Raw genomic sequence first — 14,945 nt, forward strand, 5'->3', positions numbered from 1 at the left:
ATCGAAGTTATCGATGTAGCTGCATGGCATTCACAGACCCGTTTTCTCTCTTATCTTTTGTATTTATGATATCTTCAGATGTAGTTCCTAATTCCATACTTTGTAGAATTTTAGTAAACTCTATAGTAGCTCATGACTTGTGACACCCCGGTTAGGGCTAAGTTGGGTTGGATTTCCGTATTTTTATCTATACTTTCTGCTATTGGATATTATTAAACCATGTTTATAATATAATTGTGTTAATTAATTGTCTTAAAAGGATGAATTGGGTTGAATGGCTGACCTTGTCTTCATGAGAGGCGCCATCACGACCAGGTTCGGGAATTGGGTCGTGACACACCAAAGATGAGGAGAGTGATCCCACAGACTGATGATGCAGTGATAGAGTTAGAGGACCCGCAAGGAGGCTCCTCTAGCCAGCCTCAGGCCCCAGAGCAGCCTCAAATCCCAGTGCAGGCACAGGATACCGAGATCCAGTCACAAGTTCCCGAGCAGTCACAGGACCCAGGGACTCAGGCTCATGATCCCATGCAGACAGAGAGCCAATAGGGAGTTTCTCTTTACTCTCTATCTTATTCTTGAGCTATTTTTGGTTAGTTAGCATTGAGAACGATGCTAGCTTTCATTTGAGGGGGTAGCCCTATTTTGATGATGTTGGATTGTAAATATGATACTATTTTCGTTTTTATTATGCCTTTTCACTTTTGGTATATATATAATTTTACTAGTTTATTTCACTTTTCGTATTTTTCAACCTTGGTCTGTATATAAAGTTACTTTCTTATGTGTATATTCATTCCCTCTTATGTATATTCGTTTAAATCCCCTATTGTACATATTCAGTTTAATTTCTGCTTTTTCTTTCATAGCTTCTTACTTCATTTTCGTAGCTTCTTATTTTGAGTTTTGCGTTCAATAAGCCTTTGATTTTCTTAATGTCACAGTTCTTTCCAAAGGTGGAATTTGTGTGAACCGAGTGGCTCTTCCCGATGATGGATTACATGACAACTTTCTTAAGGGTTTGAGGCTGTTTTCTTTCTCGTTTTTGTGTAAATAGTAGCTAGTGAGTAATGGTGCCTCAAGCAAAGCTTCACTTGGGCCTAACACATTTGCCTTTGATCTTATGGTAAAAAATAAATTGGTGTGAATAGGATGATGAAAGTTGTGACCTTGAGACTCTTGTGTTGGCCGACAATCATCAAGTGGTTTTTTGGGACCACTTGTGTTGCTCAAATCTTAGCTAAGGTTGTTGTGGGCCCCCAACTCTGTATCTTTAGCAATCCTATAGCTTGTGTGGTGAGATTTTGAATTGCAAGTTCAAGTCCCATGCCATTAGTCTAGAACTTGCCCTGAATGTTTGTCTAGGCGAAATCCTAAGTGTAGTTTGACTTGAGAGGTGATTATAGGCTCTTCTTGATCCGAATGTTATCTTGAAAACATCCATAGCCTACTAATGATAATATCCCTAGTCAACCCTTTTGAGCCATAGCCCTTTTTCTTTCAAAGACCGTGATACAAGCCTTTACCCATTCTAAAAAGACCCTCTTGGCACCCGATCTTTCCTTAGCACAAGGCAAAAACATAAGTTTGGGGGGAGAGACGAGGAATGCAACAAAGTGTTAAAAGGTACAAAATGAAGAAAAGGAAAGGCATAAAGAAAAAGAAAGAAAATCAAAAAGTCAAAAAGAATGAACAATGTAGAAGAAATGAAGGGATTCAATAAAAGTAAAGAGGTGAAAGGTGTGGAAAGTTTAGAATGAAGAAAAAGGGTTGAAATGAACAAGAAAGAGTGATAGTGTGTCTCTCTAACCCCTAAGAAAGAAGTAAATAACTCAAAAAGTCAAGAGAATATGTGCCAAAATGAAGCAAATGAAGTGCTTAAGGGAAGATGGAACCTACTTAGACCAAATATTTCCTACCCTGAACCAAAATCCTTCACTATATATCCACAAAAGCCCTATATGATCTTGAGTTGAATGAAGCTTACATTAGTAGTGACTCACATAAGGGGCAAACTTATGGTACTTAGAGTCGGACTTGTGACCTTTCTTTGAGAGAGATGAGTGTGTTTTCCACAATCCTCGTTCTGAGTGCTACAACCTAAAAGTGAGGTTTGCTTATGGAGAGTTGAGGAGTATGAGTTTGAGTTCCACAATGACCAAAGTAGTAGAAAGAGTTTCCTTGATGAGTTGAGTCAACTTTTGATGCTTTTGTGTCGCACTAAAACCATGGTGCTTAAAAGGTTGAATGTTGTTAATGATTCATTTGATTTGAGGGCAATTGTTAGTCTTAATTGATGCTAGATGAGGTCACTTTATGTCAGCTGAATTTTCTTGGTTTTATTCTTAAGGAGGTGGGAATTACTTTGTTTGCTTGAGGACAAGCAAAACCTTAATTTTTTTTTGGGGGGGGGGTGATAACTAGGGATTCTAGTCTATTCTATACTCCTTTTTGCTTGAGTTTTGGACTAAAAATATATTCAAGTAATCCCGAAAGCTTACATGTTGTGTTTGTTTGCAGTGTTTGGTCAAAAAGTGACAAGGAAGTCAAAACCAAATCAAAAAGGAGTGAAACTTGCTCAAGTACCAAGAACAAGTCAAAGCACTGTTACAACAGTAAATCCACTGCAGCAGCAGTAGCCCCACTGCGATCGCAGTGCATTTGTTGTAGTCCGCGGTGGAAAAGATCAGAGAGATGCAATTTTGGAAAATCAAGCACTGCGGTCCGCGGTAGAATCTTCGCGGCCGCAGTAGCCTCATCGCGGCCGCAATCCATTTTATGTGGTCCACGGAGAGGGGATTTAGAGAGCTGGGAGTTTGGAAGTTGGAAGCCACTGCGGTTCGCGGTCCATTTTGTGCGGTCCGCAGTGAAGACACCGCGGTCGCGGTGCATTTTTTGCGGTCTGCGGTGGCCAGATTTAGAGACTTATAAATTAAGCCAAAAAGCCTCACCACGGTGCAATTTTTGCGGTCCACGGTACCTCCGTTAGGGGTATTTTTGTCCCAAAAAATTGGCCTTGTATAAAACTTTTTTCCCCACATTTTTAGGGTATCTTTATCTTAGCAGAGCACGTGAACGGAGGTTTTAGTCTATTTTGAGTAATTTGTAGCTAGTTTAACACTGAATCTTCAATTCTTAGTTTGTAATCATATTACATGGGTTATTCTTCATCTAAATATCTGATTTCTTCCACTACTATGAGTAACTAGACCCATTAGCTAGGTTTGTGGCTCAACCCTAGTATGGGTATTTGATGGGTCTTTTATTTTAAGGCTTAGATGTTTATGGGTCGTTGATATTTGAACTGATTTGTGTTTTCCATGTTGAATTAGTGGTTGCAAACACTAATTTGTGCCTTTTTGACTTGGGCTCTTCTTGAGGGAGAGAGCTTGAGTCTAGGAAAATCAGTCCAACAAGGAATTGGGGTATATTCAAGAAATTGATAGTCTCAATTAAAGGGTTAAACCTAGAGATAATAATACCCGACTTGAGCCTATATTGATTGCACAATTTTGACACCCAATTGGTCTTGAGAAAGTCAATTAGGGAAAAGTCACTCAAGCTACAGAGAGGTATAGGGTGAGTAGTTCCGTGCATTGGCTATATCACAACCCCCAACATAACAACTTTGCTTTAGGCTTTAGATCCCGTCAAGTATTCACCTAGGAGAAAACCACTTCCCTAGTGCCTCTTTAATCATTTAGAAAACCTTACGAGCATTCATACTTAGTTTAATTTCGCATCTCATTAGCATAAAATTAGAAGTAACAAACAAACAAATATGATTGGAACTGTAATTAAGAGCACTATACACTACAAGTTTAGATAGGAATCCAAATCCCAAACATTCTAGCTCCCTGTGGATTCGATCCCGACCTTCTCGGGTAAAAGCTACATCGACCGCTCTTGCCACTTTGTAGTGGTGTAGGGTTGGACCCGATTAGATACCAATTTGAAGGATTGAAAGAACTAGAAAAGGAATTTAGGCACAAGCAAAATATTCAGCAAAAGCTATATAGAAGAAATTTATTAAACTAGGGAGAGAACTTGGTAGATGGCTTTTTCACAACTCATAAACTCTTGAATCTCTATACATCGTAACTACATCTCCACAATATAAAATATATAATAGCACCCCTTTTTATAATACTACAAAATCAAAATGACTAGAATCTAGAAAACCTATTCCTACATGATTTTGGTTGTGAATCCTAATTAGACATAAATTAAATAAACTAGTAAATACCAAATCCTAGACGACATAGGAATACTAATTAATCTTGGTTTAATTTCCAACAGATAGCCACTTGCAACACCTCTACTTAAAAGATATCTAATTTTAAAAATTATTTAAAGTTTAATCAGTTTTGGCAAACTCCAAACTGAACATGCTTCTTCCAAATGTGCGCTCTACCAAAATTTAACATAATACTCGAGGGTCTAAAGTTTGAAAAGTCAAAGTAAATTCAAATCTTTGGGCATGAAGTTGGGCTCTATCAAAACTTAACTTTCAAACCTTAGGTTTAAACTTGAAATTTTTTCAAACTTCAGACCTCTAATTTAGATATAATTCAACTGCAGATCCGAAGGTGTAAATTTTAAAACCTCATACCTCGTATGTCTGAAGTTGATTTAAAAAGGCTATTTTAAGTTGGTGGGGATGAGACATAATTAGAAGAAGATGATGTGTGGCAGATGATTTATATTTTAAATTTGCGGATGCAGTGTGTCTATCCATAAAGCTTGTTATGTAATTGAAGGAACACTAATGACCACAAAACACAATATGAAATTGATGCTCGCTAACCAAAAATAGTATACTTTAATTATCGTATCCAAGAGGATTGTATTTAAACAATGCTCAAGTAATTTCTAGCTTAACGCTATTCAGGATGATTGACACTTTGGTTGGACGATTAATAACTAAAATTAACTTTGAAAATAAAATAATTAACAATTGATCACAGAAAGACAAGAGTTGAGCAACACTGAAATACCAATAAGAGAAATAAGGGTCATGACAGGATATGTGCATGAAAACTACTTGGGATCTAACACTAGTTCAATTCACTCGAAAGTTCTAATGATTCTCACGAATTCACTCAATGATTAGTTCAAACGTGTAGTCAAGACTTATATCTCGACTAAATCTTAACTCAACGAAGTGAACTAATATAAGCAATTTGAACATATGCAAGCATGTGTTAAAGGATTAGTCTTCAAAAAACGTCTCTCGAATATTCTCCTAACTTGATTTAATCAACAATTCAACTAGCTCTTTTAATAACTTAAAAGAATTAGTGAATTAAACCAAACAAAATAATGCAATGATAATCATCAAAATATTCCTCTTTCGATTAAATAAACTTGTGAATGAATTTGCAATCAATTTAAAGCTTTGTAAATGAATTCAAGCAAAGAACTAGAGTTGAAATCCACAAATATCAACCAAAATACCATATCCGTCAAACCCTAAGGAAACTACTCCATATTCATGGAGAAATTCATCACAAATAAAGTTGAATAATAAGAAAATATGAATTCAATCCAAACTCGGGTGTTTAGAGTTGAGGAAAGAATGATGAATCCTTATGCTCTGAGTCTCCAATGCTTTTCCAATCTTCCGTAGGTCAAAAGTCCCTTCAAAAATTGTTTCTAGTATATTCCTACCAAGTAAGAACGAACCTGAATAAACCTACTCTCTTTGAGCCGAAGTAGGAAAACCTACAAACTTCTTACACTTCATGTGTTTCACAGTGCTACACAGGGTGCATCGTATTAGTGCAATTTGCTCGGAACTTAGCTTTGCTGACAAAATTTTGTACTAATGCGTCACACTATGCCACGCGCTATGTGTTGCACTAGTGTATATTTCTGTTAGACCCAACAATTAAGAGTCTCTGAACTTCTCAATTTTCTTAGTGACTTTTGTACTAATGCGTCGCTCCATGTCACGCCTTATGCGACACACTAGTACATTTTGCTCTAGCCTTTATGCTTTCTTCCAACTTTCGTATGCAATGCTGGTACACGAGCCCCGGACGCGATCCCTGTTTAATTTTTTGGGCTTTTACTCAGATTTCAAAGCTCCAAATTATTCAATTTAGCTCCAGAACATATCCTTTACTCGGAATCATCTCCTACAAAGTATAAAACACATAATAAGTGTAAAACACCACCATTTAAGCTCAAACACGCTCAAAGTGCAGTAACTAGAGCGCAAAAGCGGCTAAAACAAGTGTTCTTAACCTACCATCAATACCCCACACTTAAACCATTGCTCGTCCTCGAGCAATCAAACTACACTTCACATAGAAATGACCTTCTCATCAAACAACTTCCCTAACACATCATGCCAAGAATAATTAAAATTGACTAAGCCCCCTATCATAACATCCTAGCCTCAAGACTTGGCTCACACGCGCCACGTATTTCAAAAACCTACTTACTTACTCTAACTCAAAGGCCAAAGATATTACCTTGCCTTCACAAAATCATGTGCCCTCATACCAAAGATAGAGAGCATTTCCACACATAATAAAATTCAAGAACAAATAGGAACTCAAGATAAAAAGAATTCACTCACTCTCAGAATTAAAATTCATGTGCCACAGAAGACGTACCATATGTTTGGCCCGTTGTATCATACTCTAATAATTGAGCTCATTCAGTCAAAGATCAAGTAGGACTTTATTTGGTTGTAATGTAGGCTGCGGGACGGGTAGGATACATTTGGATATAGTGACTACACCTCCCTAAGCACTTTAATATATATATATATATATATATATATATATATATATATATATATATATATATATATATATATATATATATATATATATATATATATATATATATAATTTAAACCCTACTGTGATGACCCGCTGTGTCATCATGCCACATAGGCACCATTTGGCATATATTAATGCTATGTGGAAGAATACAGAGGAGGAAGGTTAGCATTTGTGAGAATATGCTAGAGAAGTATGGACATTTCCTTAGGAAGATCCGAGATCCCTATAGATTTGCTAGGAAAGTCCTTGGAATCTTCTAGGTTTGGAGAGAGTTCTAGAGAAAGCCCTTATCTTGTAAAGAGTAAGGACTTATGTAACAATTAATTTATACACTAGCCCCTAGGAGACTAGTATATAAAGGGGGCCACTCATTTGTAATTCATCAAGCAAATAATTCAAGTTCTCGCTAATACAAAGCTTACTTTAACAATTCTCTTATGTTCTTTATTCCATTCTCTTAGCGATCTTGAGTGTAGTAAGGCTGACTTGACATAGCAAGAACGTGAGCAAGTTGTGCAAGATCGTGAGCGAGTTGTCAAGTGCCGCACGTGCACTTAGTTATAAACTAAGGACGTGACAACGTGGTATCAGAGTGAAGGTTTCAACTAAAGGAATGGCGAACGATGGAGAAATTAACGCTGTCAACACCCAAGCCAACATCATCCAGGATTTTGCTAGCAAGTGAGGCCCTTGTAAAAAGAGGAATGCCACCAACAAGAGCCAGGAGGTGCCACCCGAGGTTGTGTCAAACGAAGGGCTTACATCCCGAGAACCATCTTCCACTGAGGCAAGTGAGGATGAAGTGGAGGTCCTTCTAGAGGACGCCTCGCTCGGTAAAGAGTGGGTGATGAAGCTGAACGCGGGTATGGACGCCGTGGAGATCTTTGACTAATGATTGGGGAAGGAGGAAGGAACCCTTAGCGTTCTTGAGGGGCACACTCTTGAAGAGATTGAGAATATCCGAAATAACTTGGAGGTACGTACTCAGACTGAGATGGAACTAAGGCAAACCATCACTGCCTTAGAGTGCAGACTCATGGAGGCTTTGAGTACTATCGATGCTATGAAGGCAAAGATAGAGTCACTCGAGGAGCATGTCAAGGCTGGCGTGACCGAGGCAACCATCAATGTTGTGGTAACGAGGGAGGCCAAGATCGAGGCTCCCAAGCCCCCGGTGTTCAAAGGTGTTCGTGATGCACAAGAAATGGAAAACTTCCTTTGGCACTTGGAGAACTACTTCAGGCACGGCAAAGTCAGGGACAACCAGGCCAAGATCAACATTGTGGTATTGTACCTCTCAGAGACTGCCACGCTATAGTGGAGAAGGAAGATGGCCGACGTGGATAAAGGTCTATGTACTATTAGCACATGGGATCAGTTCAAAGCGGAGTTCAAGCGACAGTTCTTTCCAAACAATGTCTTGTATGAGGCAAGACGCAAGCTTAGGGAATTGAAGCAAACAGGGAGCATACGTAACTATGTCAAGGAGTTCACTACCCTTATGCTTCAAATCCCCAACCTAACCAATGATGACTCATTGTTCCACTTCATGGACGGGTTGCAAAATTGGGCTAAGCAGGAGTTGCAACACCGACAAGTCACCGATATAGACTAAGCCATAGTGGAGGCGGAATCATTGATGAATTTCAGGCATGACAAGCACGACAAAGGCAATGGCAAGGAGTCTAAGGTTAACAATGTCAAAGGTGGGGGAGACCGTGGCAAAGGCAAGGAGATACAACAACAATACTCCAAGACTCGAGATCCCAAAAGGTCGAGTGGTCATCAGGGCTACACCGAGAAGAAGGCACAGGCCGAGAAGAAGGGATGCTACATATGCAGAGGGTCGCACGGCTTCAGGAATTGTCCCGACCTCAAGAGCCTTAGTGCCATGGTCCGTGAACGGAAGGAGCAACCACAAGGAGAGAGTTCGGGAACCACACAATTGGGTATGATCGAATTATGTGGTGCTGTCACAAAGCAATCTATCCAACCTACCGAGAATGGCAATCACTATGTGGATCTCACCATTGACAACAAGCCCGCTCGTGCAATAGTGGATACTGGAGCAACTCATAATTTTGTGACTGAGGTTGTCGCAAAGAGACTAGAATTGAAGCTTGTTCCAACCAACTCTCGCATCAAGACCGTGAATATTGAGGTACAAAATTCTCGTGGGGTAGCTAATAGAGTTGGTGTCAAATTGGGAGCTTGGAAAGGTATGACAAACTTTACCATAACCATTATGGATATCTTTGACATCATACTCGGGCAAGAGTTCTTTAGACATTGCCATACTTTGATCGATCCCTAGCTCCAACGTCTCTTGGTTATGGAGATAGAATGGGCTTGCATGGTACCTACAGTGACTATGCCATACGGACAGATCCAAGCACAACTCTCAGCTATACAGGTTGTCAAGGGGATCAATAAAGGGGAGCCGACGTTCGTGGAAACCATTGCAAGTCTAGAGGAAGACAAGAATTTTCAAGAGATAGTGCTGCCTTGCATAAAGAAGTTGCTTGAGGAAAACAAAGATGTCATGCCCGAGGAGTTGCCTAAGCACTTGCCGCCTAGGCGAGAGGTGGATCACAAGATTGAGTTAGAGCCAATGGTTAAGCCACCCGCATTTGCCCCATATCATATGGCACCGCCCGAGCTAGAGGAGCTCAAGAAACAATTGAAAGAGTTGCTGGATGCTGGTCTTATTTGCCCATTGAAGGAACCTTTTGGCGCACCAGTATTGTTCCAGAAAAAGAAGGATGGATCGATGCGTTTGTGCATAGACTACTGAACACTTAATAAGGTCATCGTGAAGAATAAGTACCCGATCCCGCTCATTGCTAACTTGTTCGATAGACTTGGGCTAGCCAAGTACTTTACCAAGGTAGATCTTCGAAAGGGCTACTACCAGGTTCTCATTGCGGAAGAGGATGAGCAAAGACAACATGTGTGATGAGATGTGGAGCCTTTGAGTGGTTGGTGATGCCCTTCGGCTTAACCAATGCACCGACCACATTTTGCACCGTTATGAACAAGATTTTCCATCCCTACCTTGGTCAGTTCGTGGTAGTCTACATAGAAGACATAGTCATCTACAACAACACCTTGGAGGAGCATATGGAGCACCTAAGGAAGATTTTCCAAGTCTTGCGGAAGAATGAGCTATACATCAAAAGGGAGAAATATGAGTTCGCACAATCAAAGGTGCACTTCTTTGTCCATGTCATTAGCAATGGCGAGCTACGCATGGACGAGGATAAGGTACGTTATCCAGGAGTGGGAGGAACCTACAAAGGTAACACAGTTGAGATCCTTCCTTGGCCTTGTAAACTACTATCGTCGGTTCATCAGTGCATACTCAGCAAAGGTCGCACTATTGACTGAGTTGATAAAGAAGAACAAGCCACTATGGGTTTGGACAGAGCATTGTCAAAAGGCATTTGAATGCCTTAAGGCAAATGTAATAGAGGAGCCAGTCTTGGCGTTACTTGACTTTGCCAAGACATTTGAGGTGCACACAAATGCCTCAGACTTCGCCATTGGGGGTGTTCTGATGCAGGATAAGCATCTTTTAACATTTGAGAGCCGCAAGTAAAATGAGACAGAGTGGCTTACACGGTGCAAGAGAATGAAATGACTGCAATTGTGTATTGCCTTTGTACATGAAGATATTATCTGCTCGGGTCGAGGTTCGTGGTCAAGATTGATAATGTGGCTACTAGCTAATTTCAGACACAGAAGAAGCTCACACCAAAGCAGGCTAGGTGGCAGGATCTCTTGGCCGAGTTTGATTATGAGCTGGAGTATAAGTTGGGCAAAGGTAACGTTGTAGTCGATGCCTTGAGCTGGAAACCGAGCTTGCTGCAATCACTTCAGCGAGATGGGACATTCGGTAGGCTATAAAATAAGGCATGCAACATGATCCAGCAGCCAAAAAGCTTATCAAGTTAGCCAACAAAGGCAAGACGAGACAGTTTTGGATAGAGGACGGCCTACTACTTACCACAGGTCGGCGGGTCTACGTGCCTAAGTTTGGAGACATTAGACGACGGATCATAAGGGAGAGTCATGACACAATATGGGCTGGTCATCCAGGTCAACGTCGCACTAGGGCATTGGTTGAGTTAGTCTACTATTGGCCACGCATGTGAGATGACATAGAGTGCTATGGGCAGACTTGTCTTGTCTATCAACAGGACAAGGTTTAACAACAACAACTCGAAGGACTTTTGGAGCCACTACCAGTTGCAGAGCGTCCATGGGAGAGCTTGACTATGGACTTTATCACTTGCCTACTGAAGTTCGACGGGTATGATACTATTATGGTGGTCGTGGATAGATTTTCCAAATATGCCACCTTGCCTGCCTCACCGGGTTGCACAGCTAAGGAAGCTGCCAAGCTATTCTTTAAGAAAGTGGTAAAGTATTGGAGCTTACCAAGGCATATCATCAGTGATCGAGACCCCCGCTTCACTAGGAACTTTTGGAGAGAGTTGTTCGACATACTTGGCACGGAACTGCACTTTTCTACTAGTTTCCACCCACAGACGGATGGACAAACGGAACGAGTCAATGCTTACTAGAATGTTACTTGAGGCATTGTCATACCTCCTTTTTGCGCGCCTACCCCAAAGGATAAATGTGCGAGGGAGTTTTTCCAATTTAAGTGACAATATTCGAAATGGGATTATTTATTTACTTCAGAGTCGCCACTTGGGAAAGGTTTGGCTTTTGGTGTCCCAAGTCACCGATTTATCTTGAATCCCAAATCGAGGAAGATATTCGACTTTCCAAATGAAGTCTGCGAACCAGAAATTCTAAGTAAGGAATTCTGTTGACCCGAGGGAAGGTGTTAGGCACCCTCGAATCCCGTGGTTCTAGCACGGTCGCTTAAATTGTTATAATGGCTAAATATCTGATTTAAATACATGTTATGACTTACGTGCTTTTATTAAGTTTAAACCGCTTTATTATTATTATTTTTTATAGAATTGCAACGTCGTGACAATGCATCTCGAACCGCGTCGCAATCAATGCACCCGTGGTTGTTAATACATTCCGACTCCGTTGAGATTTGAATTTGGGTCACATAAATGCGCACCCGAATTTAAGAAGGTATTTTAATTAAAATCGCGCCTAAAGAGTCTAACGCGTTATTATCTTTGGGGAAGGCAGTGAAATTCACTAAACAGTCCATCCCAAATTCTAAGTATTTATTATGATCAATTATTGAGGGCTCCGCAATTTGCATTTTTATTTGGCAAGGCTCGTCTCATTATTTTTAAAAGGTCAATCCTAAAGCGACTATGATTCTCCTATTTATTTGTCTCTAAAATGAAGAGAAATGTCCTAGTTAGTCGTTGTTTAAGATATGTTATACTTAGGCCTATTGAATTCATACAAATCTGAATCTTAAACCAAATTGGGCCTCGAACACAGCCCTATTTAAAGAATCCTTGCCGGTCATAAACCAAAGGCCAGCCCATCATGGGACTGGATCGCTTGTGAGAGACACCGAAGTCCAACAGCCCAAGGATGGACTGTTGCCAGTTCAAATACACATTAACATCTTAATTTCAAAACATTCCAGTAATTGCAATTAGTAACAAGGAAGAGCATTCCAATTTTAGGGCCTCAAATGAATGAACTAAGTTGAGTAATTTAACTAGATGATTTTATCCATAGCTTATTCGAACTATTTAACGGTTTAATTTCAAAATAGTGTATAAAATTTAGCAAGAAAAGCATTATTAAACCATAATTCTCCAAACATCCGTGACTTTGAAATTAAAATTATTAAACCAAAAGGTTATCCAGCTAGACTTGAGCACATGTCCATACACTAATTAACAAGTCTGTTTCCAACTGTCATTAGACACATGAGGCGAACTCGATTCTGTTTCTAGCTACATTCTAACTCAAATTTTAAAAAAAAAACAAATTATGTCACTGCCCATCCAGATTAACAGTTTAACAGCTTGATGTCATGAAGACATTCGACTACTAAGAATGAAGTGAACTAGACTGTATCAAAATCAATGTCAACTAATAGAGGGTATGGAGACAGATTTCACAACTTAACTAGTTTGAACTCAGTTTTCAGCCAACTACAGTCAACAAATTCACAGTCCAAAAATAAAAGTTCTAATTATTTTACAACACCTAAATGTCCCCCGCAAAAATAATGTAATTACAGCCCAATAACAGCTGAGATCTTCTGAAATCACCCAAATCCAAAGCAATTGCAATTTTGATTGATATGGACATACAACGAGGCCAGTATATTAAAACAACTTTTCACTTCATCTCATTCTCAAATTGGAAATCTACATCAAAGTCTTGAAGTGCACCTAGATTCGCAATAGAGGAGAAGTAAATGATCAATTTGGCAGGAGCAACACAGCAACAACAATGATTTAGCACCCAGAAATGTTTGACACCCAGACGGAAAACAACAAAACAAACAACCAACCACGTGAAATGCCTCCAAACAAATTCGACAGTGAACTTAAATTGCTTAATGAAACTTCTTGTAACAACACTTAACCAGAAACCAAACCAGGCAGATCCAAATATACTCAATCAAACTGCCAAATACTCCTAAATGTTGCTGAAATTAAAGGGAGATAGATTTTAGAGAGCTTTTGATAGCTGAAACTTCTGGAGTTTACAGGGGTGTCCTCTTCCTTTTCAACCCTTGATCTCTGTCCTCTTTATATGCTTATTAAAAGGAGAAGCCCCCCTCTCAAAGGCAGGCTGCCTGGGCTTAAAATAAACCCCCCATGGCTGTCATTTTCCACTTAGGATTGTCTAGGCATGGGGTTTTCTATATTTTTAATCTCTCAAAGTTCAAAATGTAGTGCATATCCTACTGTACATCAGGTTCCACCACCATTTCCATGTGCATTTTCAGCCTTTTATTATTAAACTCATCTTACATCTGACCTCTCATCTGTAAAGATGTCAGCCAAGATGTATTTGCACTATAGATTATTCTAATGGTTCAATCCATACTCAAACTGGCAGTCCACTTAACTTAAACTCTGAAACTTTCATTAAAATTACAGGTATAACCAATCCTTAAGTGGTTCTTGACTCAAACTGAACAAACTACAAGCAGCTATACTCAATTCTTAATTGGATTCAAACGAAGCTTCAGCAGAAAACAAACAACACGAGTCAAATTACTACCATTCCAAACTAATTGACGACATATATCGAATCGACTACGCGAATTACAACCACACAATTAGTAGCAAATGGTTAGAATCCAACAGTATTAATCAGGTGATTCAAATTGTACTGCCCAAAACAAAAGTTGCCCTGGAAACTAATTGATCGACCAAATTCATTTCAATCGATTATATAGTTTAACACACATACATTCAATCAGTGAATAGAGAAAACTCGACCAAATAAAAGGTCCGGGCAAGGTGGACAGAATAGTCGACCATAATAAAAACAAATCAACTAACATTTAAACATACGAACAAACATTAACAAAACAAACAACATGAACTAGCAAGGAAAAGAAAAATACCTTAAAGAATTGAAAATCAGACGACCATTTCTCGGATTTTGAATCGAACCTCTTTTGGGGTTGAACGGACTTTAATCAAAGTGTTCTCAATTGAGAACACTTCGATTAAGGTCTATTAGACCCCAACCTTCTCGTTTAATTGGACAAAACTTCAGATTCTGAATTTCTAGGGTTCTTGGGCTTGATTTGGGACTTGGGGTTTTCTGGTTAGATTCGGACCAAACCAAGCTTGGTTTGGTCACGAGGGAGGTCAGGGGGGTACCTGGTAGGGATTTGGAGGGTTTGGCATAAGTTGGGGTCTGGCTTGAATCTTCAAACGAAGATTTGAGACGGTGGGGGAAGATTCGAGACCTATGGTTTGTAGATCCGTATTCAGGGGGTCGAGGTGTACTAGGGGTGTTAGTCTGGTGGTCACCGGCATAATTGCCGCCGGGTTTATGATGAGGGAAGGGGGGGCGGCGCTAGGGTTCTTGAGGGTGTCTGGGAAGGGGACGATGATGGGGGTAGCTTAGGGCGCGGGGGTGAGAGGGGAAGGCTTATATACGGGACGGGGGGTTGAATTGTGGCCATTGGATTATTGATGATCAACGGCCTTGATCTCTCAG

General features: G+C 40.0%; 2 protein-coding genes across 2 annotated transcripts; both read left to right on the forward strand.

Moving 5' to 3' along the window:
• The first annotated feature begins 8,436 nt into the window (after positions 1-8,436).
• Positions 8,437-9,591, forward strand: LOC138875319 (uncharacterized). Its single transcript, XM_070154145.1, has 2 exons — positions 8,437-9,016; positions 9,164-9,591. The coding sequence occupies exons 1-2, from the start codon at positions 8,437-8,439 to the stop codon at positions 9,589-9,591; spliced, it is 1,008 nt and encodes a 335-aa protein (XP_070010246.1).
• Positions 9,592-10,032: 441 nt separating this feature from the next.
• LOC138875324 (uncharacterized mitochondrial protein AtMg00860-like) lies at positions 10,033-10,395 on the forward strand. Its single transcript, XM_070154150.1, has one exon. The coding sequence runs from the start codon at positions 10,033-10,035 to the stop codon at positions 10,393-10,395; it is 363 nt and encodes a 120-aa protein (XP_070010251.1).
• Positions 10,396-14,945: the final 4,550 nt, after the last annotated feature.

Source organism: Nicotiana sylvestris, chromosome 1, assembly GCF_000393655.2.
Source record: "Nicotiana sylvestris chromosome 1, ASM39365v2, whole genome shotgun sequence".
Lineage (NCBI taxonomy): Eukaryota > Viridiplantae > Streptophyta > Magnoliopsida > Solanales > Solanaceae > Nicotiana > Nicotiana sylvestris.

Bases quoted from the DNA above. Each gene is read 5' to 3' on its own strand.
- LOC138875319 (XM_070154145.1), top strand. From the start codon at position 8,437: ATGAATTTCAGGCATGACAAGCACGACAAAGGCAATGGCAAGGAGTCT. The intron at 9,017-9,163 runs GTATGACAAACT...TGGTACCTACAG, and splicing joins CAAATTGGGAGCTTGGAAAG to TGACTATGCCATACGGACAG.
- LOC138875324 (XM_070154150.1), top strand. From the start codon at position 10,033: ATGGCGAGCTACGCATGGACGAGGATAAGGTACGTTATCCAGGAGTGG.